The sequence below is a fragment of the Phyllostomus hastatus genome, unplaced genomic scaffold (genome assembly GCF_019186645.2).
Source record: "Phyllostomus hastatus isolate PE091 unplaced genomic scaffold, TTU_PhHast_1.1 phas_contig_329, whole genome shotgun sequence".
NCBI classification, from domain to species: Eukaryota; Metazoa; Chordata; class Mammalia; order Chiroptera; family Phyllostomidae; genus Phyllostomus; species Phyllostomus hastatus.
The window spans coordinates 61,810-83,659 of NW_025333854.1; the positions used below are offsets into that span (position 1 = coordinate 61,810).

The window sequence follows — 21,850 nt, forward strand, 5'->3', positions numbered from 1 at the left end:
CTATTTGAAAAAACCACTTTCAGTCCAATTTGTCAATTACATTAGAAACAAAAGAAATGTGGGAAAACCAAAGTTCTTGGAAGTATTTACTCAAAAACAATCGAGGTTTATTCTTGAAAGTAATTGGGGGGCCAGTGAGGTGATGGGGGGCAAGAGAAAGAGAACTTCACTTGAAACACTAACTGAATTGCATCAGCGACAAAAGATGGATGTCTAATTTTGCAAACTAACAAGCAGATATTTTCCAGATGTCTTGAGCTTTTGGACACACATCCAGTTAGGCCATCAGTACAAAGGAGCTGTGGGCGGGCGGAGAGGACACAGGTGTCGTGTGCGCACACTTGGTGTGCGTGTGGGCGTGCCCACATTGGCCCAGAGGCTGAAAAAACCCTTGGAACTACTGTGCGGTAATTTATAACTAATGTAACTTGATGCCAGTAAATACAAGCTTACTTGGTTTACCCTGGGCTGGCTCCTCTTTTGCCAAATGTGATTTTAAGCAGGACCTCTTGACGACATGGGGAGCAGAGGACACTCCCTCTCTCCACATGCTTTGCAGGAAGACCCCAGGTGCGCACGCGCTCCAGCACGCGGCATCCTCTCTGGAAGCGTGTCGCCGAGGACACTCACACCGGGACGGGCGCGTTCAAGCTGACAGCCAGCTAGGACGGCTGGTTTCTGCTGAGGTTTGGGAAGTGGGGTTTACCAAGTGTTCCTCGGGGAGGACCTCAGGCAGTCTGTTGTCTGGTCGCCCTCCCCGGCCTGGCTGGGTCAGCGCGGGTCCTGGGCACATGCCTTCGCTCCTCTGGCCCTGGGCCGGCTGGTTCCGTAGCTGTCAGCTCATGGGGGCGGGGGGGAAGGGTTCCGAGAGGCGGGAGCTCCACCCTCTCCTCCACCTTCCTGACCTCTCTCGCTGTGCTCTCCACGCCACAGCACTGCCCGTCCTCCCTGACCGCGGACTGTGAGTGGCAGAGGCTTCCCGGAGTCCCTGCGGTGAGTCCAAGTGCCAGCGCAGCCGAATCAGCACCACGGCCGCGGCCCAGCCCAGGGCTTAGAGATGTTACTGCACCACGAACGTGCCTGGGTGCCCCTCCCCCTCTCTTTCCTCCACGTCTAATTTCTGTGACTTTTGAAGCTGGTTGCCCATTAAAATCGAATACAGCATTAATGTTTTCTTGTCTTCATTAAGGTAAGGCCTGCCTTGGAGGTTGCTGAAGTAAAAACTTATTACCAATTAGTGTATATCTTACGCTGAAAGTGGGAGAAAGCACAGGCCATGCTTAGAACATCCAAAAGGCTCTTTCCTGCTTCATCGGACGATTCACTAACTCTGCACATGACCACTTCCCTGACTTGCAGGCAATTGCCCCCCCAATCTCCTTCCACACACGTTTCCTGCCCACATCCTTGTTCAATAAACTCACACCAATACTCACTTTCATGGGAAGAGTCTATTTTTGAAAAGCTGAGAAACATCCTTAACGCGAGCACCAAAAAGGGGGTAAGTCCACCTAATGTGACAGCCCTTCTAATTTGCCGGCCGCCTTCCCACGGCCCTCTGTCCCCAGCGCTGGGTGGCGACAGCCGGCAAGCTTCCTCCGGCGCCATCAGGAGGCCACGAGGAGTCCCCCGCCTCTCGCACGGGGGCTTTGGGGAGTCTGAGCAAAGGCTCCGGTGTTGGCACGGTTCGTCTCCTCCCTCTGCTCAGGTTGTCTGTGGAGTCCTGCGCCAGGGCACTGGCTGGGCTCCGGAGTCTCTGAGTCACTGGAGCACGTCCCAAAGCTCGCACACGGGGACCTGAGACAGAGCTAGGAGGGACAGCGGAACTGGAAAAGATATGTGAGGAAATGGGCTTCTTCACAACTTGGGAGCCATTGAGACACTGTTCAAATAGCCTGCATTCAAGTGAAAGCTTGGCCAGGTGCAGGCCAAAGGCAGCCGGCTGGAAGCCAGCCTGTGAGCTGTGGCCGAAGGGCTCGGACCAGCTCCTGCTCCCCTCCACCCTGAGACATCCCGAAGGTCACGGTGCTGGGGCGTGCTATGGGGGGACTAGTGCGCGTTATGGGGGCTAGCTAGTAAAGCGATGGGGGAGCCTCGTGTGCCGGCATTCCACGGCTGCTCGCGCCGAGTAGCTCTAAACTCTTGCCGCAGAGCATGGAGCGGCTGGAGGCCTCAGAGGAGCGGAAGGCCGGCCTCCTCTGTGGAAGGAGCAGCCCTCCAGGGTGCTCCTGTCTCAGCATCTCCACTGAGCTTACTGTTCACACCTGGTTCGGGGCAGGCAGATGGACTCTCTTAGGAGACTTGAAAGAACCTTAAACACAGCATTTTAGTCTTTTTATAGTCAAGGACCTCCGCCATTGTTACTGACACTGAGAAACAGACCCATTTCCTACACAGTACACCAGCTAGAAAGCTGGCAATTACTCAGAAAACATGAGTAATATGTCTGCTTGCTTTTCAACTCAGAGTAAAGCACATTAGATCCCCTGAGATCTCCCCTGCTCCCCTCCCAGCCGCCGCGGTTCCTCTGTTGTCATGCGGCCAGCGGCCAGCGGCCAGTGGCGGCCGAGCCCTCCGCACTGAAGTCGGAGGCGTGGACTTACTACATCTGAGGCCCCCGCAGTAGCTGATCTGTGGAGGAATCTGAAACATAAAGACCCTAGAAGACGAATGACAAACCACATGCAAGTTTACCAGGGGTTTGTGGAAGGAGAGTCTAGGAATTCGAGGTCACGTGTCCGCCACCCGTCTGCACCGGGGGTCTCCCAGGAACTCCGCCCGCGTCCAAGCCGGGCATCAACGATTCCCGCGAAGGGCCCCCGGGCCGCTCCGCGGCGGCCGACTCCACCCGCCCCGAGCGCCGCCGCCCGCGCAGCCGCCGCGCGCGCAGCGCTAGCAGCCGCAGCCGGGCTGCGGGGGCGGCGGGCTCTCCTGGAGCCTGGCACCCCCGGGCCTGGCGGCGGCGGCGGCGGCCGGGTCGGCCTCCAGGCTCTCGGACATCCTGTCGCAGATGACGTCCACCAGGCGCTCGAAGGTCTGCTTCACGTTGACGTTGTCCTTGGCGCTCGTCTCGAAGAACTCGAACCCTGGAGGAGACACGCGAGCGCAGGCCGGTCATCTCGTGCGTCCGCTGAAACGGGAGGGACTCGGGACTCGAGCGCGGGCCGGCGGGCACGGCGGGCGTGGGGCGGGCAGCGGGGACAGCGGGGTCGCGTCCGCGCGCGCGTGGACTCAGATGGTCCGCGCGCTGCCTCCCCCTTCGATCCACTCCCCGCCCCCCCCCCCCCCCCCGTTGCCAAGCATCCTCTTGGGATCTTTTCTAGAACTGGTGTTACCTGGCATTTTTTTCTTTCCTCGTTTTGAAATCTACCAAAGTGATTAATTCTCTTTTTGTTTTTCATTGACCTCAGATTTCCTGCCTCCGCAGATCCTGCCACACGGGGAGCCACGGAGGCCGAGGTGATCCCCCCCTCTCTCCCTGTCGCCCCGAGGAGCTGGGGCGTGGCTTTGGTGGCCGCCAGGGGGCGCTGTGCGTCCCTGGAGTTCCCGTAATCGTGCAAAACCCTCCCGTAGAAACGTCTGAGCGGCCTCCGCCCGACAGCCTCCAGGGCTCTGTGCGGCCTTGCATGCTGGGGGTCACCTCTCCACACCTGCCGTCTCTCAGCAGCAATGTCTTTACCAACAGCTGGGAAAGGGCACTTGGATAAATTTCGGTTGAGCTGCCAGGATCCCAAGAAGGTATTTAAAAAGTGCAGTGACAGTCTCACTTGTGCTGGTGCGTCCCCGCACCTGGGCAGAGGCAGCTTGCTCCCTCTCCCCCCATTGTCTGCACTCTGCTCCCACGTGTTTGCGCTCGGGTCTGGGGCTGGGCTAGCCAGTCCGTTGCCATGACAACCTTCCCAGCACACCAGCCAGAGACTGCTCTGGTCCTTTCAGGGGACATTGATTTAGGATGTATTGGGCTGAACACAGAAACACTTTCCTGACCCATTCTGAATTCTACACCCTATAAACCCTCTGGGTACACCTGGCCCTATCTCAGAGCAGCCACAGGTATCTGGAAAGGTTAAATCCTGTGACTTCATCCCAGCTCCTGGGGCCAAAGGACAAGAAATGGACTGACGGTTTGTGTCTGTGTCAACCCAGAAATATTTATTCTCTTACGTAGTACTGAAGGGCAGACAGCAAAAAGCAATTCTCTTGAGTTACACTCTCTAATTCAGTGATGCTACTGTATATTTAGTTAGACGGCTTATCTGCCCTTGACTCTCACTGGCCACTATGTATTCTGCCATTAAAACCTAAGCAATAACTGCGGGGTTTGAGCTGAAGGCCCATAAACAGAGCCAGGGCCTGTGAGATCATGGTGGATGTTTCAGACCCTCTGTGGCTTGCATCTGCCTTTCCTTTTTCCCTGGGTGGTGCTTCTAGCTCTCTCCTACACGCTGCATTTCTTCACAGAAAAGGCATTGGACACTAACAGAATTCTCTTTTCTGGGGTTTGTGCAGCCTGGAGGGCTGGACCATTCATTGTCCAGATTCGGATTGGGGAGGGCAAGCATGGATCTCAGAAATACCCTTATTGCTCTGATGCCAGAACTGTCTGCATCTTTGTGGGGTTCTTCCAGGGCCAAGGAGAGTGTGCTTTATGTCACCAGATGCCAAGACCCCACTCAAGAGGTCAAAATCCCTGGCTGACACTTTGGAGGAAAAAAATCTCACAATTTGGCACAAAGGTTTCAGCCACAGCTTCCATTCTCATCCCCTCTACTAGCCCCTCCTCTACCGGTCGGCACGGCCCGGGGGGGGGGTACCGAGCTGGGGGACGACCGGGTGACCCACACCAGCGTGTCCCCTTTGACCTGGGCTTGAGAAGCCCCTGATGCTGATGTGCAATCGAGGTCAGTAAGGTGAGCCTCGACCCCGGCAGCCAGCGCCACAGGGCCGCTGCCTCATTTCACCTGGAGCCCAGGAGGATGTGGCTCCTGGGGAGCACCCAGGAAGAGAAGCCCTACTACACCAGCTCTCCATTTACCCGCCACAGGGGGAGGTACCGCCACACCGTGAGAGGAATGGGCTGTCAGCCGGGAGCCGAGGGATGTAGCCACTCCAGCGATACGTACTCGCTTGGAGGCCAAGGGCAGCCCACGAGCGTATTCTCGCGTCCCTTACTTACGACATTTGTCTCGCTTGGCTCCCAGGGCTCTCGCGAGGCTCCAATGGGAAAGTGCATGTAGGAGTGCCAAGCAAACCAGAAACGCCATGGAGACAACAGTGATGACGATAATTAGCACCTGGGGGGATGCTCTACAACAGGTGCTGTTCAGAACACTCCACACACCTAAGCCGTTTCGCCATGAGGCAGCTGCCAGAATCTTCTCCATCCTGCCGAGCAGAAATGGGGGCACAGACCCTCGGGGCATTTCGCTCAAGAGCTTTCTTGCTCAGCCGGCCCTGGCGTCTGGACTGCTGACCTGGGCAGTCCAACAGCCCTGCAGACGCCCGACTGCACCACCCTCCGGTCCCAGCAGAACCAGAAGTTTGATGTTGATCAATAATCATAATATATACTATAAGCTGTCAACAATTTAAATAATTACAAAACAATTAACTAGATTTAACGCCATCAGTGAACAAATGAAACATCGTATCTCAATGATTCCAAAGGCGCCCTGGTGGCTTGTGCCGTTTAAGCTCCGTCCATGGGGCCGTCGGGCTGCTGGACCTCGGCGGACTGATTCACACACAACTGACAGTTGAGTCCCAAGCATTAGGGGCGCTGACCCCCCTGCACTTGAAAACCTGTGTTTTTACCTCCTCCTCAAATGTCACTGTGGTTGTTCCCAAGTAGCCACAGGGACTGCCTCCAGGAACACTGGCAGTTACCAAAACACACGGATGCTGAAGCCCTCCCATGACACGGTGCACAGAACAGTGCCTGTGCTGGGCCCTCGGCTGCCGCAGGTCTCAACTGGGCTTGAAGTGACTGCTTTCAGCCCACAGCTGGTGATCCTGGGTGGGGCCGGGGAGGTGGGCTGGCTGTATGACCCATTGACAGCCTCCTGTGCTTGCGTGAGTGGGACTACACAGCTCCAGCCCAGGGTGTTCAAGGCCGACTGCAAAAGGTTCTGGAAAGTAGGCCTCCTCTCATTGGCCAGATGCTGTTTGTCATACAATGGGATATCTGGGATGAAAAACGGCGTCCTTACAATTTTAGCATGTTGTTGTTTGGATCCAGGGAAGTGTGGGTTTCCTGTGCAATGACCGACTGTCCACCCAAATGAAATCCACGCCTTCATCCAGCCGCCCCACACCTGTGTGCGCCCGTGGCTGTCCGAGGCCCCCGGGCTGAACCAGAAGCACAAGTCCAAACGCGTCGGCCCTCCTTCCTCCCAGTCAGCGCTGGGCTTCCTGGCTGTTACCTCCCAGCGTCTCTGTGTGTCCACTGCACTCCAGCAGACAGCCTTGTTCTCAGAAACCTTAGCCTCGCACCCACACGCCCAAACACCAGCCGGAAGCCAGCACTTTGGTCAGCGATGTGCCCATTCCAGTGTGAGTCATCGAGAATCACAAAAACAGAGGCAAACATGACACCACCCGAGAAAACTAATAAGATTCTAATAGCTGACCCTGGAGAAATGGAGATCTGTGAACTCACAAGAATTCAGAAGAGTTCTCATAAAGAAGTTTAGTAAACTACATGAACACACAAACAACTAAACAAAATCAGAATAACAATTCAAGAACAAAAAAAAAATGTTCAACAAAGAAATATAAACCCTCACTCTGCCCCCAGAAATCCTAGAGCTGAAATATATGACTGAACCAAGAATTCAAAAGAAAGCTTCAAAATCAAATTTAACCATGCAAAAAAAAATTACTGGTCTAGAAGACAGAACATTTGAAATTATCCAGTCAGAGGAGTAAAAGAAAAAAAACAACGAAAAAAGTGAAGAAAATCTATGAGACTAATAGGACACAATAAAAAGAATCAATAGCTGTACTATGGAAATTCCAGAAGGATAGGAGAAAGAGATAAAAACAGAATGTATATTTAAAGTAATAATGCCTAAGAATTTTCTAGACTTAAGGAGAAAAATGGACATGCAGATCCATGAGGCCCAAGGAACCCCAAACAGGTTGAAACCAAATAGGGCTACACTGAGATACATTACAATTAAGTTGTCAAATGTCAAGGAGAATCCTGAAAGGAGCAAGAAAAAAGAGAGAAGTTACATAGAAGGGAATACCCCATAAAGCTATCCATGCCAAAGAACAATGGGATGATATATTCAAAATATTGAAAGAAGAAAAATATCTGCCAATCAAGAATTCTATACCCAGCAAAACTGTCCAGAAGTGAAGACTACTTTCCCAAACAAACAAAAGCTGTGGGCCTGTCTTACAGGAAATGCTAAAAGAAGCCTTTGTTTAGAACTAAAGCAATGCTAATTAATATTATAAAAACATGAGAAGGAAGTGTAAAACTCACTGGTAATTGTAAATATATAGTCAAAGTTAGATTCTGTAACATGGTGATGGTGGTGCATAATTCACTTACAACTGTAGTTTAAAAGTTAACAAGCAAACATAGTGAAAAGAACCATAACTACAATAACCTGGTATTATCTACATAATATAAAAATATGTAAACTGTAACATCAATAACCTAAACTGTGAGTGAGAATGGAAGTAAAGTGTTAGGCTTAGACATGCTATGGAAATAAAGCTGTTACTACTTTGAAGTATGGTTTTAGAGTTTTAGAATACTTTATAGAAATATCATGACAACCACAAGGAAAAAATCCTGTAATAATTACACAGAAGAACATGATAAAGAAGTCAAAGTATATTGATACTAAAGATATCTAAACACAACATAAGACAGCAAGATACAAAACAAGGAATAACAGATCTACAGAACAGCCAGACAACAATGGGATGGGAACTGTAAGTCCTTACCGATCACATCAATAATTATGGTTTACAGGAGGATGACCAACCAACTGAGCCACACAGGCCAGGGCAATAATTACCTTAAATAGATTGAATCTACAAACAAAAGACACCACTGTGTGACTGAATGGACACAAAAATAAAACCCAAGTGTAGGAGCCCTGGCTGGTGTAGCTCAGTGGATTGAGCGCGGGCTGCGAACCAGTGTCGCAGGTTCGATTCCCAGTCACAGTACATGCCTGGGTTGCAGGCCATGACCCCCAGCAACCACACATTGATGTTTCTCTCTCTCTCTCTCTCTTTCTTCCTCCCTTCCCTCTCTAAAAATAAATAAATAAAATCTTAAAAAAAAACCCCAAGTGTTGTTGCTTACAAGTGACTCATTTGGGCCTTAGAGACACATATAAGAATGAAAGAGCAGTAAAGGTATTTCAAGCAAATATTAACATCAATAAAAAAGCAAGGTAGCTATAAACTAAATAAAACTATAAACTAAAGAATGGTGAAGAAACAGAAAAAGGTCATTATCTTTGGATGATAAAGGGCTCGATCAACCAAGAGGAGATAACCACCGTAAACAATGATGTCCCCTGCCTTGGAGCATCTAAACACATAGATCAAAACCCAACATGGCTAAGAGGAGAAATAAACAGTCATATTATACTATTTGGGACTTCAATAACCCGCTTTCAGCAGTGGGTAGGCTGTCTAGACATCAGTTCAAAAGGAGATGAAAACAACAACAGACCACTGGCCCCTAGTGGACATGTGGAGAACATTACGACCGACGGCTGGGAGCAGGACGTGCATCCTTCTCAAGCACACACGGGACGTTTTCTAGGACAGACTGGCCACAGTTGGGTCACAAAAATTCAAGAAGTCTGGAGCAATGCCAAGTATCTTCTCTGACCAAAATGGTGTGATACTGGAGACCAACAACAAGAAAAAAGCTGGATTTCGTGAGGACATGAGAGTTACGTGACACACTGCTCAGCCACAACTGGGGCAAAGTCGGACTTGAAGGGGAATGACAGACAAGGATTTCGAGACAAGCAAAAAAGGAAACAAAGCATCCTGAAACTTATGGGAGACAAGAACACGCAGGTCTAAGATGGAAATTCACAGCCATGACCACCCGCATTAAGAAATAAGAAAGATCCAAAAAACTTGATTCTACCATACCTTAAAGAACTACAAAAAACAGAACAAACTGAGCCCAACGTTAGAAGAACAAAAGAAAATAAATATTAGAGCAAAATAAATAAAACAGGGAACAACAAAACAATAGAAAGATTTATAAAACTAATAGTTGGTTCCTTGAAAATAGAAATAAAATTGACAAATATAGCTAGGCTACCCAAGGAAAAAAGAGAGGACCCAAATCAACAAAATTATAAATGAGAAAATGGACACATTACAACTGATATCATTATAACTGAAATACAAAAAAATCATCACAGGCTAGAATCAACAACTAAAGGCCAAGAAACTGGACAACTGAGAAAAAAATGAGAAAATTCTTAGAAACATACAACCTACTAAGACTGAATTAGGAGGACCTAAAAAATATGAACAGACCAATTAATAGTAAGAAGATTCTGAATTAGGAGGACATAAAAAATATGAACAGACCAATTAATAGTAAGAAGATTAAATTAGTAATTAAAAATCTCCCACTGAAGAAAAACTCAGAGCCAGATGGCTTTACTGGTAAATTTTACGAAACGCTCAAAGAATAATTAACGCCAATCTTCCTCAGACTCTTCCAAAAATTGAAGAGGAGGAGATACTTCTAAAATCATTTTACAAGAGGACAGACCATACTTTCTGATTCCAACAAAGCAATAAAGCTCTGCAATAAAGCATCAATCTCACAACAGAGCCAGAAGAGGGCACAGAAAGAAAGCTACAGGCCAATATCCCTGACGAAGAGAAGTGCAACAATTCTCAGTAAAGCACCGGCAAACCTAAGACAGCAGTGTGTTGAAAGGGTCATTCGCCACGATCCAGTGGGATTTACCCCTGGGACGCTAAGAGGGTTCAACATCCACAAGTCAGTTTATGTGATTTATCACATTAATAGACTGAAAGACAAGCTACGCCACCATTTCAATAGATGTCGCCTCAGAAAAGGCATTGGGCAAAATTCAACATTATTCATGTAACAATTCATAATAAATTAGGAGTAGAAGGGAGATTCCTCAGCATAGCCAAAAGTGAAAGGTCGCAACCTTTTCCTCTGGGGTCAGAAACAAGACAAGGGTCCAGTTCTTGTCACTCCTCCACCTCGGGTTCCTGGACGTCCTAGTGATCAGGCCCCAGATGTGAACGGCTTCTGGACCAGGAAGGAAGGAGAAAAATCTCCTCTCCTTGTGGATGACATTTTGTGTAGAGCAAATCTGCCTGTGAAAATGTGAGGGACAAGAGAGAAACCAGCGCTCACTTTGCGGTCACGACTCAAACTGGAGAGGTGACAGCCACAGTGTGTGGTCAGTGCTCGGTTAAGATGGAAAAGACATTCAGCTTGCGGGGGGGGGGGGGCGGGGGGAGATGTCTAATCAGAAAACGGCTTGCAGACGGAGGCATCATGTTGTGCCGGAAAGCATGAGCCTATATGAGGGGTTCAGCAAGGGGTCCCCGACACCAAGACATTTACTGCAAATAAGGGAAGTTTACCCAGATTCAGGACGAGGTTTGGCATCTCATATCATCACAAAAAGAACAGTGAGTCCAGGACAATGAGATGTTTTCAGGGTGAGAGAAAGAGGCTACATTCACATAACTTTCATTACAGTGTGCTGCTACAATCGTTCTGCTGTTACCAGTTACTGCAGTTAGCCTCTTACTGTGCCTAGGTCATAGGCGACATTGCACCACAGGCACGTGTGCACAGGGAGCAACATAGAGACAGGGCGCCGTGCTGTCTGCTCCTTCAGGCACCCACTGTGGGTCTGGGAATGCGTCCCCTCGGGTGGGGGCGATGCAGAGCCTGTCTCTGGCACTGTAACCTTTGTCCCTTGAGGGCAGGGGTTACCTGCCCTTGTGTCCCCAGTACCTGGCATACTGCAAACCCTTAGCAAACGTTTGGTGCATGACACTGGACTCGCAAGGGGCTCCACACGAGGATCTTACGGAGCTCAGCCTCAAGTCGGCTGCATCAGGCACCCTCGACCAGGGAGAGCGAATGCTCCACAAGGATAAGTGTCCACAGTGGAGAATTCATCGTAACCGAATGGGTGATGCAGCGGTTCTGAGCCACCCGCCGATGTGGTACAGACATGAAAAAACTGAGCTGAGCTCCGTGTGTGGGGGATGGTATTTGAACACTGCGTTTTACCAGCCCTTCTTAAAAACACAGCAAAGACCTTCAAAGCCTTTTCTGTGGACTGTGAGTGTGCCTCTCCCCTGCAAGTGGTCGCCCGTGAGTGCTTGCAGAGGCCTGTGTTGCCAGGAGAACAAACCACATCAGAGGAGGTAAATGACCCTCTAAGAATGAGCAAGTGCCAGTTGCTGTGACAACTGCTGGCTTTTATTGGATAGAGAGCAAAAAAAATCAATTAGAAATCAGTGGAGAAACTTGCACAGGAACACAAGACGTTTCTGCCTCTCCAGCCCAGAACCTCCCCTGCGTCTCCGCACTGAGAGAAGGGCCTGGGTCTGTGCCAGGGGGTGGGGGGGTGAGGAAAGCCGCCCTCCGGGGCCCCTTGCATCCTCCCGGAACCTCGTCTTCCCAGTGCCCACGCTGTCTGTTGGAGTGGTAAACAGACTGAACCCATTTTCTGGCTCTTCAGCAGTGATATCATTAAACGATTCTGGGCTCAGATCTAAAAATTCTTTGAACCACATGATGTTCAGGTTTATAAGAAGTGACAACTACATCTGTGCAGAAATTTCTTCTCTAAAGTGGCACAGCCCTGACTCGTCAAAAACAAGGACAAAACACAGGGATGGCAGAGGCGGTTCCCGGACGCCACCCCGACCACCCTCACCCCAGGCTCTCTTCCCTCTGTTTGGGGGATTCACGATCCTCCGTCCCTAACTAACTGCCTCAGGGGCTGAGGAGCCCAAGGAAAGATGGTCAAACTTTTCAGAAACAGTTGAAGAACCTTGCTGATGGGCAGAAGAGGCCTGTGAACGAGACAGCAAAGGTCCAAGAGCAGCCAGGAGTGCCGGGGACAGGCGTGTGAGCGCAGGCAGCTTGAAGAGCGTGTGGTGGCAGGGTGCAGGCCTTTGGCTGACGGAGCTTCGTCTCGTAAGGGAATGCTCAAGCTCTCAGACTGGACTGTGCAAGTTCATTTACGAAGCCTCCAAGTGGTAGAGTGACCCACTGAGGGAGTCGAATCCCTTCACACAGTGTTTTCAAATGATAGCCTGAGGCCCCTTATTGGTCCTATGGATCCATTTGGTGGGTTGCACCAAGGAGGAGGAGAAGGAGGATAGTGGGGGAGAAGAGGAGAAGGAGGAGAAGAAAGAAGACAGAAAATATAATGAATCTCACCCTAGTGAGAATAAGTATATTTTGTAAAACTTTTGTTTCATTCTGTCCTTCTTGCTCTGCATGTAGGTACTAAGTTGCTAGATTGAATGCATTTCTTATCATAGATCTGGCCAATTAGGTTGGAAAGCCAGATCTTCCCTGCTAAGAATCCTTCTATATTTTCTATGGTCTACAGAAGAAAAAGGAGAAAAAGAAGTGGAGGAGGAGGTATAGGGAACTGCCCTGCCTGGTTTCAGGTGCTGTAACCCCCCCATGGCTAAGGCTGAGTGAGCGGCCTTCCGGCCATAAGCCACTAAGGAGACACAGCTTATCTCCCTGGCAGAGGTGCTGCCTCTGCCCCTTTTACTCCATCCTGCTTGGCCCCCAGTGCATGATCAGTTAGCCAATGATGGGTAAGATTCCTCAAGAGAGGGACGACCTAAGACAGGCATGATCACAGGGGACCTTAGGGAAGGACTTGGGGGCCTACAGCAAAAAGGGGTGATGGACTCTCACCCCTCGGCTTTGACATAGCCTGAGTCCTCATTCTGTCTGCAAGAAGTCTCCTAATCTTTTGTCTGCCTTACTTCCCCTGCCTGACTTATGCATGAAACAATGCCTTAAGACTGAAACAATGCTGGAGGTGGGTGCCACCCTGTGCTGGAAAGGGCAGGTTCCCTGGGCGATCAGGCCTAAGAAAGAATACATAAAATCCTATGAAACCTGCTTTGCTAAGAATGCTCTCAATTAAATGATAAGGGTCAGAGCAAGAAATGAGTTTGTTTCCCAAAGTTTTGTAGTCCTTTAGCTAACAGACCCTGACTCAGAATAAGCCCTCGTAGTTCCTTGTATGCTATCTATTGTTTGGTCATCACTGCCTGACAATGATTGATGAGCTTTACCTGTATTCCTGTGCAAACTGAAAGCCAATAAAAGCTTGTCAAGGCAAGGGTCAGGGCACTCTCCCCTTGAGAGTGTGGCCATGCTGTCCCTTTTCCTCCACAGGACTTGATAGTCCGTGTGGCTGTCTCGTCTCATCCATAACACACTGTGGGCCGGTGTCTGAGTCAAGGAGGACAGGACTTATCCCACCTCCTTTGCTCCAGGGCTGGAACGTCCCCCAAATCTACCACCCACTCCCCACCGTTATGCCGGCTTCCAGCTTTTCTGCTCACTGTCCTCTCGTGTCCTTGCCCTGCTATCGTGCCTGGATTCACAATACTTCCTCTGTTCTTTGTGCTCTCCGTACGCGTTCTGCTCTCCTCAGGGACTGTCAAGTCTCGTCTTGCCACTCAGCGAACGTGATCTCTGTTTCCTTGCCTCTCACACCTCCTACCAGCTGTTCTGCTGTTTCTCACGCTTCCTCTCCGGCCAGCCGCCTGCACTGTTCTGCACCTGCCTCCGGCCCCTCCCCCCTCCCACACCTTCTCCCGGCGCCTCTCTCGCTGGCTCTGCTCCCCTCCCCTGGGCTCCCCCCCTCCTGACATCCACCTTCTAAGTCGTCGTCTCCCACTACTCAGTCTCTGTTGTCTTGTTGTTTCTGCCTTATCTCCAGCCAGCCCACTTGAGGGGAAGTCACTCGAGCCTGGGGACAGTGGAACCCACGTTTTCACCCCCCGCGACATCTGACACAGTGTGGGGCACATAGCAGGCGCTCAGTAAACATGTCGTGAATTATGAAATCGGCGATTCCCTCCTTCGCGTGAAAGCTCTACCCACACACTCCAGCATTGTTCTCTTCAGGTGCAGTGTTTGCATTTGAAGCGGCTTTGCCATTTCTAAAGCTCTCTCTCTACCTCTTACCTCAGTTCATCTCATCCCTAAGGACTTGGCAGAGGAGGCATGGGTTGTGATACTCGTTCCTGAGGGATGAGGAGATGAGTCTCAAACAGACTCGGGACGGCAACACAGCGTGTTCGCGGTGTCCCTAGAACAGAAGCTACGATGTGACCTGTTCTGTGCCGCCTCCCTGCTCCAGTGGACACATGGGAACAACAACAACAACCACACAGCACGTGCTCATTCCGCACATGCACAGAAAGAAAACCCGAGTAACTAGCAGCCCAGGCGCATCCTGTGTCTCTCACGGGTGAGAAGTCGAGCACCTCGCACCGGGTCAGAGCTTGGCCGGTCTTTGCCGCTTCTGTGCCTGAGGAAGCGCGTGCTCAGAGAGGATGTGCTGGTGTCCGCAGTAGGGCTGACAGTCGTGCCATGGAGCCCGTCCTGCCACTCAGCAGGCCTCTGGGCAGAGTCCCACACGACCACCACCACGCTCTCCCCACGTTAGCCGGCTCCCTACCGAGCTGCTCTCCCAAGCGCCGTCCTCTCTCCGTCGAGACGACGCGCTCGTCCTCCATGTCGCATTTGTTCCCCACCAGGATGACCTGGGCGTTATCCCAAGAGTAGGTCTTGATCTGAGTTGACCTGAAAGAAGAGGAACAGGCACACACACACAAAGATCAGAGGAAAGTGGAACAGCATAAAAATGAGGAAGAAATACATCGCGCACATGATGACAATAGCCAACAATGAAGCCCGGATTTGGAACTAATTACTTCAGTAACATTCCGCCCACCAGACACTCATCAGGGATTGAGTGAGCTGGAAATGAAAGCGCACCAACACTTCCTTCTGTGTGTGAGAGGGGCTACCCCTCACCTTGACAGCTGGAGTGGCCAGCCATCCCTGTTTGCCGACACGCGCAGTGTCGGGACTGAAAGTCCCTGCCGGAGAAGCCCCTCAGGGCTGGGAGGCCCCAGACGGTCAGTCACTCAACAGCCCACCACAGAAACATCGTTCCCTCATTACAGCAATGCCCCAGAGAGCTAAGTCAGCTGGGGCCTGGGGAATCTGAAGGTAATGCTGATTTTTTAAAATAAATTAGAAGAACTAATATAATCAGGGTCTTACACTTTTTTAAAGATTTTATTTATTTTTAGAGAGAGGGGAAGGAAGTAGAAAGAGAGGGAGAGAAACACCAGTGTGTGGTTATCTCTCGAGTGCCCACTACTGGGGACCCGGCCCACAACCCAGGCATGTGCCCTGACTGGGAATCGAACCAGCGACCCTTTGGTTCACAGGCCTGCGCTCAATCCACTGAGCCACACCAGCCAGGGCCATGGCCTTACATTTTTAAGACAAAAATCCAGGGCACAGGGCGGCTCGGATCTCATCGGACACCCCTCGATGGGAACGCAGACCCGAAAGCAGGCCCGGGACCTGCGGGCCTGGGCCCCTGGCCAGGTGCCCGGGCTGCTCCGCGCAGGCTGGAGAAGCAGCTTTTCCCCGGGCGCTCCAGAGCACTTGTCGTGACCGGGAAGTCGACAGGAAGCGTGTTTTTGAAACTCCCTTTCTACTGGCCTCGCTCTTCTTTGAGAACAGCAGACTCAGGTGGGAAAGACACACGAATCAAACGCTGGAAAGCGAAATGCATGGTGACAGTTTAAAGGAAAAGACTTGAAAAGTGTGAGAAAGAGAAGCTCAGCAGTGTTCTCTCCAGCAATTTCCAAACCCTTCATGTGGTTACACGGGAAGCAGTGAGGAGCCACTCTCGACTGGCAAAGAGAGTAAAAGCAAATCGCTTCTAACAGCAGCTGCAGAGCTCTCAGTGAGATGCGACCCCACCCCCCTGCTGACGGAGAGGAGGCTGCGGAGGCAGTGGGGCGGGGGCCAGGGCCCCCCAGGCCCGGGGCAAGGGCTCCCATGAGACGCAAGTGTCCGGTGAGACAGTCTTGGCTGCATCTCGGAGGAGCACCGCGGTTCATCAGAAAATCTGTGAGTGCGGGCTTTCTGGTTCTGGCGCCCCAGCTAACAGCACGGTCCTTCAGAGAGGAAGGTGACAGGGAGACGACACAAACTCCCACAACCGGGAAAACAAAGGCAGGCATCCAGAACCACGCTCTGCTCTCGCCGCTCCCTTTGTGTGGCGTATGTGAAAATGATGAATTCATGGTGAATCACCAGGTGAGATATGCCCTGCACACGGATAACCCTTGCCTCTCACGTGCCGACACAGTCTTACAAAGAGATTCCGAAGGTCCTCGTAGAGGGACTCGCATGGACCTGCGTGTCCTCGGGCCGGGTTTGCGACCACTCCTCTGCTGCAGTTGGTCTCGTAGGCCAAGGCCTGGCCTCCTCCTGGAAAGGCCATAGCTGGAGCCCCGTGCTAACGGACGAAGCTCTTACCCTGGCACACAGCTAGGAGTGGACAGCCGGAGCGGGGCTAGGGAGGGGGGAGTCCCCGGAGGGGTCACAGCTGTGTGAGGACGGGGTCAGGCCGGCTGTAAATGACAGGCGTCCTGGGGCTGAGGACAGGCGCTGGCTGGAGGCGCGTCAGCCCTGCTGCAGCCCAGGCACGCTCACCCCATCACTGTGACGTGCACGCTCACCCCTGGAACCAAGCTCAGGGGACGCTGGCTTCTGCCATGAAGCACGTCACACTCGCCCCCGGGGCCTTAGGCCCCTGGGACAGACCACGCAGGTAAGCGCAGCGATTCCCCTGCCCTCACTGCCCGGACGACACAGGAAAGTGTGCTCAGCCCGTTCAGAGGGAAGTGCGAACACGAAGCCTTGGCCTCGCACCGTCACCGGCACAGCAAGGCCCCGCGCCTGGGGCTGTCGTGGGCACGAGGTTTCTGGGGGGGGGGGTGCCCACTCCGCTGTCTCCCTCACAAGCGTCTCTTCCCAAATAGACACACGGTCAGTCGCAGATCAGGCCTCCGAAACCCAGCTCAAGCCACACTTCTCATCCCTCTCATCCAAACAGCAACGGTTTGTTTCATTGAAGTATCTCAAACGTTGTCTCCAGCTCACGTCGCAAGACGGCGCCCGCACAGGGCAGCTCCCACCTGGGAGTCAGGGGCGCGCCTGTCGGGGCCGAGAGTGCGTCCTCCTCAGGTGGCGTCTCCATGCGTTTGTCTTCCTGTCGTCGGGGCGCGGTGCTCGGTGAGACCCTCGTTTGGGGACGCGGGGCTGTGCTGTCCCCTCCAGGGGGCTGTCTCCTCTCTCTGCTGGTCAGAGAGACGCTGGAAGAAAGTGGCTGTCACCAAACGACAGGCACGTGAAAAGATGATTTATTTCTGAGTCGCTGTAGAAGATCCTTTGGGATTTACTGCTCAACTCAACAAGATGAATGGAACCAGGAGCAAGATACGCTGGTCACCATGGTTACTCAGCCAGTGGCGATGAACGCGGACCTCACGGCACCAGGTCGTGGCCACTAAAAATCTGTTGTCCCAAGAACCACCTCCCCTCTCTCCATGCTCATATACTTTCTATATTTTTAGAAATATTTCTCTCTCTCTAAAAATATACATATATGTACAGAGGAAAGGATTTTGTTGTTTTACTGTTTTTGTTTTATATCATGAGGCAGCAGGAGAGGAGAAAAGGTTTTCACGTTTCACACATAAATGACTGAACAGAAAAAAACAATTCAGGTTCCTGTCCCTTCTTCCTTGTTCCGGATACATCCATAGCGCCCAAGGAGTTCAGCCTGTTCTCAGGGGGACGCTCTAAAAACCATCGCAGAAACATCGGTGACCAGGGAAGCGATGGCCCCGGAGGGTCCAGCCTGGGCCGCAGGTCGGGAGTAGACGCCGGGGGACTCGGCCTCCTGCTGCGGGCGCCCGGCGCTGCGGCGGCTCTGCGTCCGACCGGCGCCTGGGCAGACGTGCCCCGCGCGTCGGGGCCTGGCGGCGGGATTTCGTGAGCGCTTTCCGGAGGAGCGGCAGCTGGGACGGGAGGGCCCCGTGGGGAGCAGCGGCGACGCGCGCAGCTCCTGAGTGTCCACAGACTGCTCGCTGGCTGTGGGGCGGAGACCGGGTCCGGTCCGCGGGACCCAGCAGAGAAACAGGAAACCACGCGGCGGGGCGGCTGCGGCAATCGTTACCAAGGAGGGGCAGGTGGATGCGGGGGAACCTCGGGTGTGATCCGCTGGGAAGGACCCCGACCCACCTGCTGGAATGTTCCACGGGGAACGCGCACCTGCGTGTCCCGGTGAGGAGCTGCCAGGCGGCCTGGCGCGCGTTGCGGACTGTGGACGCCGGGGTGGGGGTGGGTGGGGAGGGGACGCCCCGTGCCCCCCGGACGTCAGTGTTAGAACAGACGGAGAGGGGACGCGAAACACTCCGCGGCGGAAGGGGCCGCTGGATTCGGCCCCCGAGCCTAGCCTGGGTCCCCTGGGGTCGGGGGCGGGGGGTGTGCTCGGAAGCACACACTTGGATCGCGTGATAAAACGAGTTATTGATCGGAATAAAGCACGGATCGCACGGAGGCTGCCGGCGGCGCTGGTGCTGGGTGAGAGGGCGCCCAGCTCAGGGGGAGCGCGCCCCCGGGCGGGGGAAGGGCCCTGACCTCCGAGACTCGCCCGCAGTTCCCACGGGAAAACCGGTGTGCGGACAGTAATATGTAATGACCCGTGTCTGGTACACGTGGAGAGGGCCCCGGAGAGACAGGAGGAGCACGCGTGTCAGGGGGCCGGGGTGGACAACGTCAGCGGTGAGTGACCCCGGGGGAAGGGTAACGGGTGGGTGTCCCGGGCGCTACTTTTGCATTTACAAAAGTCTAGAAGACTGAGGTTGTGTCCACACGAAAACCGAGAGTAGAAATACGTCAACACGTGTTCACCACAACAAGTAAAGTTGTTCATTGAACACCTGTATAGTTTTAATACGCCCTGTGCTTGAGAATGCCACGTTCCCGGCCTGACTGCCTGTGGCTCAGCGGTCCGGCCTCGTCCCACAAAGCGCAAGGTCGCCAGTTTGATTCCCAGTCAGGGCCTGGGCCTGGTCCCTGGTCAAGGCCGTAGGGGAGGCGCTGGTCCACGTGTCTGTTTCACATTGATGTCTCGCGCCCTCTCCTGTTCCCCCCCACCTCTCCCTGTCCTGCCCCCCCCACCTCTCCCTGTCCTGCCCCCCCCACCTCTCCCTGTCCTGCTCCCCCCCCCACCTCTCCCTGTCCTGCTCCCCCCCACCTCTCCCTGTCCTGCTCCCCCCCCACCTCTCCCTGTCCTGCCCCCCCCACCTCTCCCTGTCCTGCTCCCCCCACCTCTCCCTGTCCTGCTCCCCCCCCCCGCCCACCTCTCCCTGTCCTGCCCCCCCCTCCCACCTCTCCCTGTCCTGCCCGCCTGGCCGGCAGTGTGCAGCGGCAGCCGGGGCGCAGCGGGGAGCCCACCCTGAGGCTGGGCTGGACTGAGTCCATGGTGCCGAGTTCTGACCCCGGTGTTTCTTCTGGGCTTGACAGGGGCAGAGCCGGTGCGTCTCACGGCGGGAGGCAGGCAGGCAGGCAGGCGAGAATGCGGGGGCAGGCCTGTGATGGTGCTTCTACAACGCATTCTGTCCTTGTGACCCTGTGAAATACCCCCTCTCCACCGGCCACATCTGACGCCCAGCGTGGGGCACCACCCAACGGGCCGGTGAGGACAGGAAAGCCAGCACACCACCAAGAGCCCTCGGCAGGCCCCGCCTGTAGCCACTCCTGGTTTTCGGGGTGCTGCCCAGGGGGCACACTGAGCAGGGGGACCCCCAGCAGCCCCAGCCTGGATGTCAGCAGAAGCAGAACCCTCCACGCAGCCCCCGCCCCTGCAGTGGGCCGCCCTCCACCCCCGCCCCCATGCCCCAGAGCTCCTGCGACCGCCAACTCCCCCCACCCCACCCCTGTCCTGAGGCCCCGCCCACCAGGACGCTCTTTTGCGGGCGCCCTCAGACAGAGACGTGCAGGTGCGCCACTACTAGGAGCGACCCCCAGCCGGTGCTCGGCCACCACAGGAGCTCCGACACCCGGCGCACAGCGTGTGGGGTGAGCCCTCCCGCAGACTCGCACCCGGTGGGAGGGGCACAGGTAGGTGGAAGGGAAATGATCCTTGGAAGTGGCCGATCAACTTTCCCGCGTCAGATTCGTTCAGGCCGCAGCAACACTGAACCAGGACAGGACTGCTCTGGCCCTAGAACCGGTCGGACGCCAGCAGTCCCTGACCGGCAGTCCCTGAGATAAGGACCCACCTGAGCCCCCCCTGCTGCCACCTTTCTGGGAGGCAGCCCCCCACTCCCGCCCCTCCCAGCCTGGTAGCTGCCATGCTCTCACGGTGGTCGTGGGTGACCAGCGGGTGAGCGACTTCCAGCCGGTGCATCCAGGGTCAGCGGTCAGCGGCCGCTGCTGAGCTAAATTCACCGTATTTAAACCAATCTGATTTTTTCCCTCACGTCCCCCGTCCTTTTTGGTTTCCTTGCCTGTGCTGCTTACAAGCTAACTCAGGCTGGTGGGAGAGAGTGTACTGATTTGTGCAGGAGCCAGGATAAACAAGGCCCAGCAGGCACTCGGGAGATCAGGGTGGGCTCTCCGGGTGCCACCGGTGACCCACCATGCAGGTGCCCATGGGGCTGCAAACGCTGCATCCCCGATGCTCAGGACCCTGCTCCTGGCCCTCGCTTCCTGTCTTTCCAGAGGGCCACAGGAAGGCCGTGCTGAGCGTGACAGAACGCTGATTCCCGGCTCCTCTTCGTCGCTATGGCGCTTTGCGCAGGCCTCCCGGGCCTGGGGCCACCACGTCTGGGCGGGGAGTGTGTGCACGGAAGACACAGATTCCACCCACCCCCGCCCCCCCGCCCCAGAGTCTTCCTCACCGAAGTGCCTCAGGGCCCCACACACCCACGCCCAGCCGGGCCCTGGCTGGCTGCTCGGAGTGTTGGCAGGGGCTGACCTAACACCGGTGAGCTGGGGAAGGGGGAACCACAAATCATATGAAGGCAGAGGACTCGCCCCGCAAGAGCGAGCCCGCCCTGTCGGGCAGTTCACCACGGAGCAGAGACGGCCCAACCCTGGGCTGCGGAACGTGAGGCTTCTGCGGCAGAGAGCTTCCCAAACAGCGCTCAGACCGCACCTGCCCACCCGCCCTGCCACGCCTTCCTCCCCCAGGCCTGCGCTGGCCTCTTCCTCCTCCACAAAGGCGACACACCTGCCAGAGGTGGGCCCTGCCTGTGAAGGCCCAGCCAGAGGTGGACGGGAGGCCCCGCCCCTTCACAGCTGCGGCCCCGCCCCGCGCACAGCTGCGGTCCACCGCAGGTGGCGCCTCCGCCCAGCGCCAGCGCTGCGCAGCACAGCTTTCCTGCCTCCGCTTTGCTCTGTGTCTCCGATTCTCGCCAGCGTGACTGTCCTGACCCGGGATGGGGGGGCAGGGGGGGGCAGGGGGGCCCCTTCCCCGCTCCACGCCGCTCCTGTTCTGGGACGGACCAGGCCCCAAACTAACACCAGGGTCTCTGCTCTCCCGCAGCTGGGGGCTCAGGGTTGCTTCTTCCCGGAAAAGACGCGAGGGGGGAGGGGGGCCGTGCGGTGCGGCACCGACTCTGGACCCGAACAACTAACTGCAGGGAACCTGGAGGGTCTGAAGCCCGAATTCTGGGTCGTTGAGGAGGGTTTACT

General features: G+C 54.3%; 1 protein-coding gene across 4 annotated transcripts in view; it reads right to left on the bottom strand.

The window, feature by feature from the left end:
- Nucleotides 1-886: 886 nt before the first annotated feature.
- RAB3C (RAB3C, member RAS oncogene family) overlaps nt 887-21,850 on the bottom strand; it is an 82,272-nt gene continuing 61,308 nt past the window's right edge. For 3 of the 4 annotated variants that reach the window (XM_045839913.1, XM_045839912.1, XM_045839914.1), the window contains exons 4-5: nt 14,733-14,857; nt 887-3,086 (exon numbers count right to left, since the gene is read on the bottom strand). In XM_045839913.1, coding sequence (XP_045695869.1) covers nt 2,893-3,086; nt 14,733-14,857 — 319 coding nt within the window. In that variant the 3' untranslated portion in view covers nt 887-2,892. Of the gene's footprint in view, nt 3,087-11,702; nt 12,347-14,236; nt 14,361-14,732; nt 14,858-21,850 lie in introns of those variants that run through there. The other variant, XM_045839915.1, reaches the window with a different exon arrangement.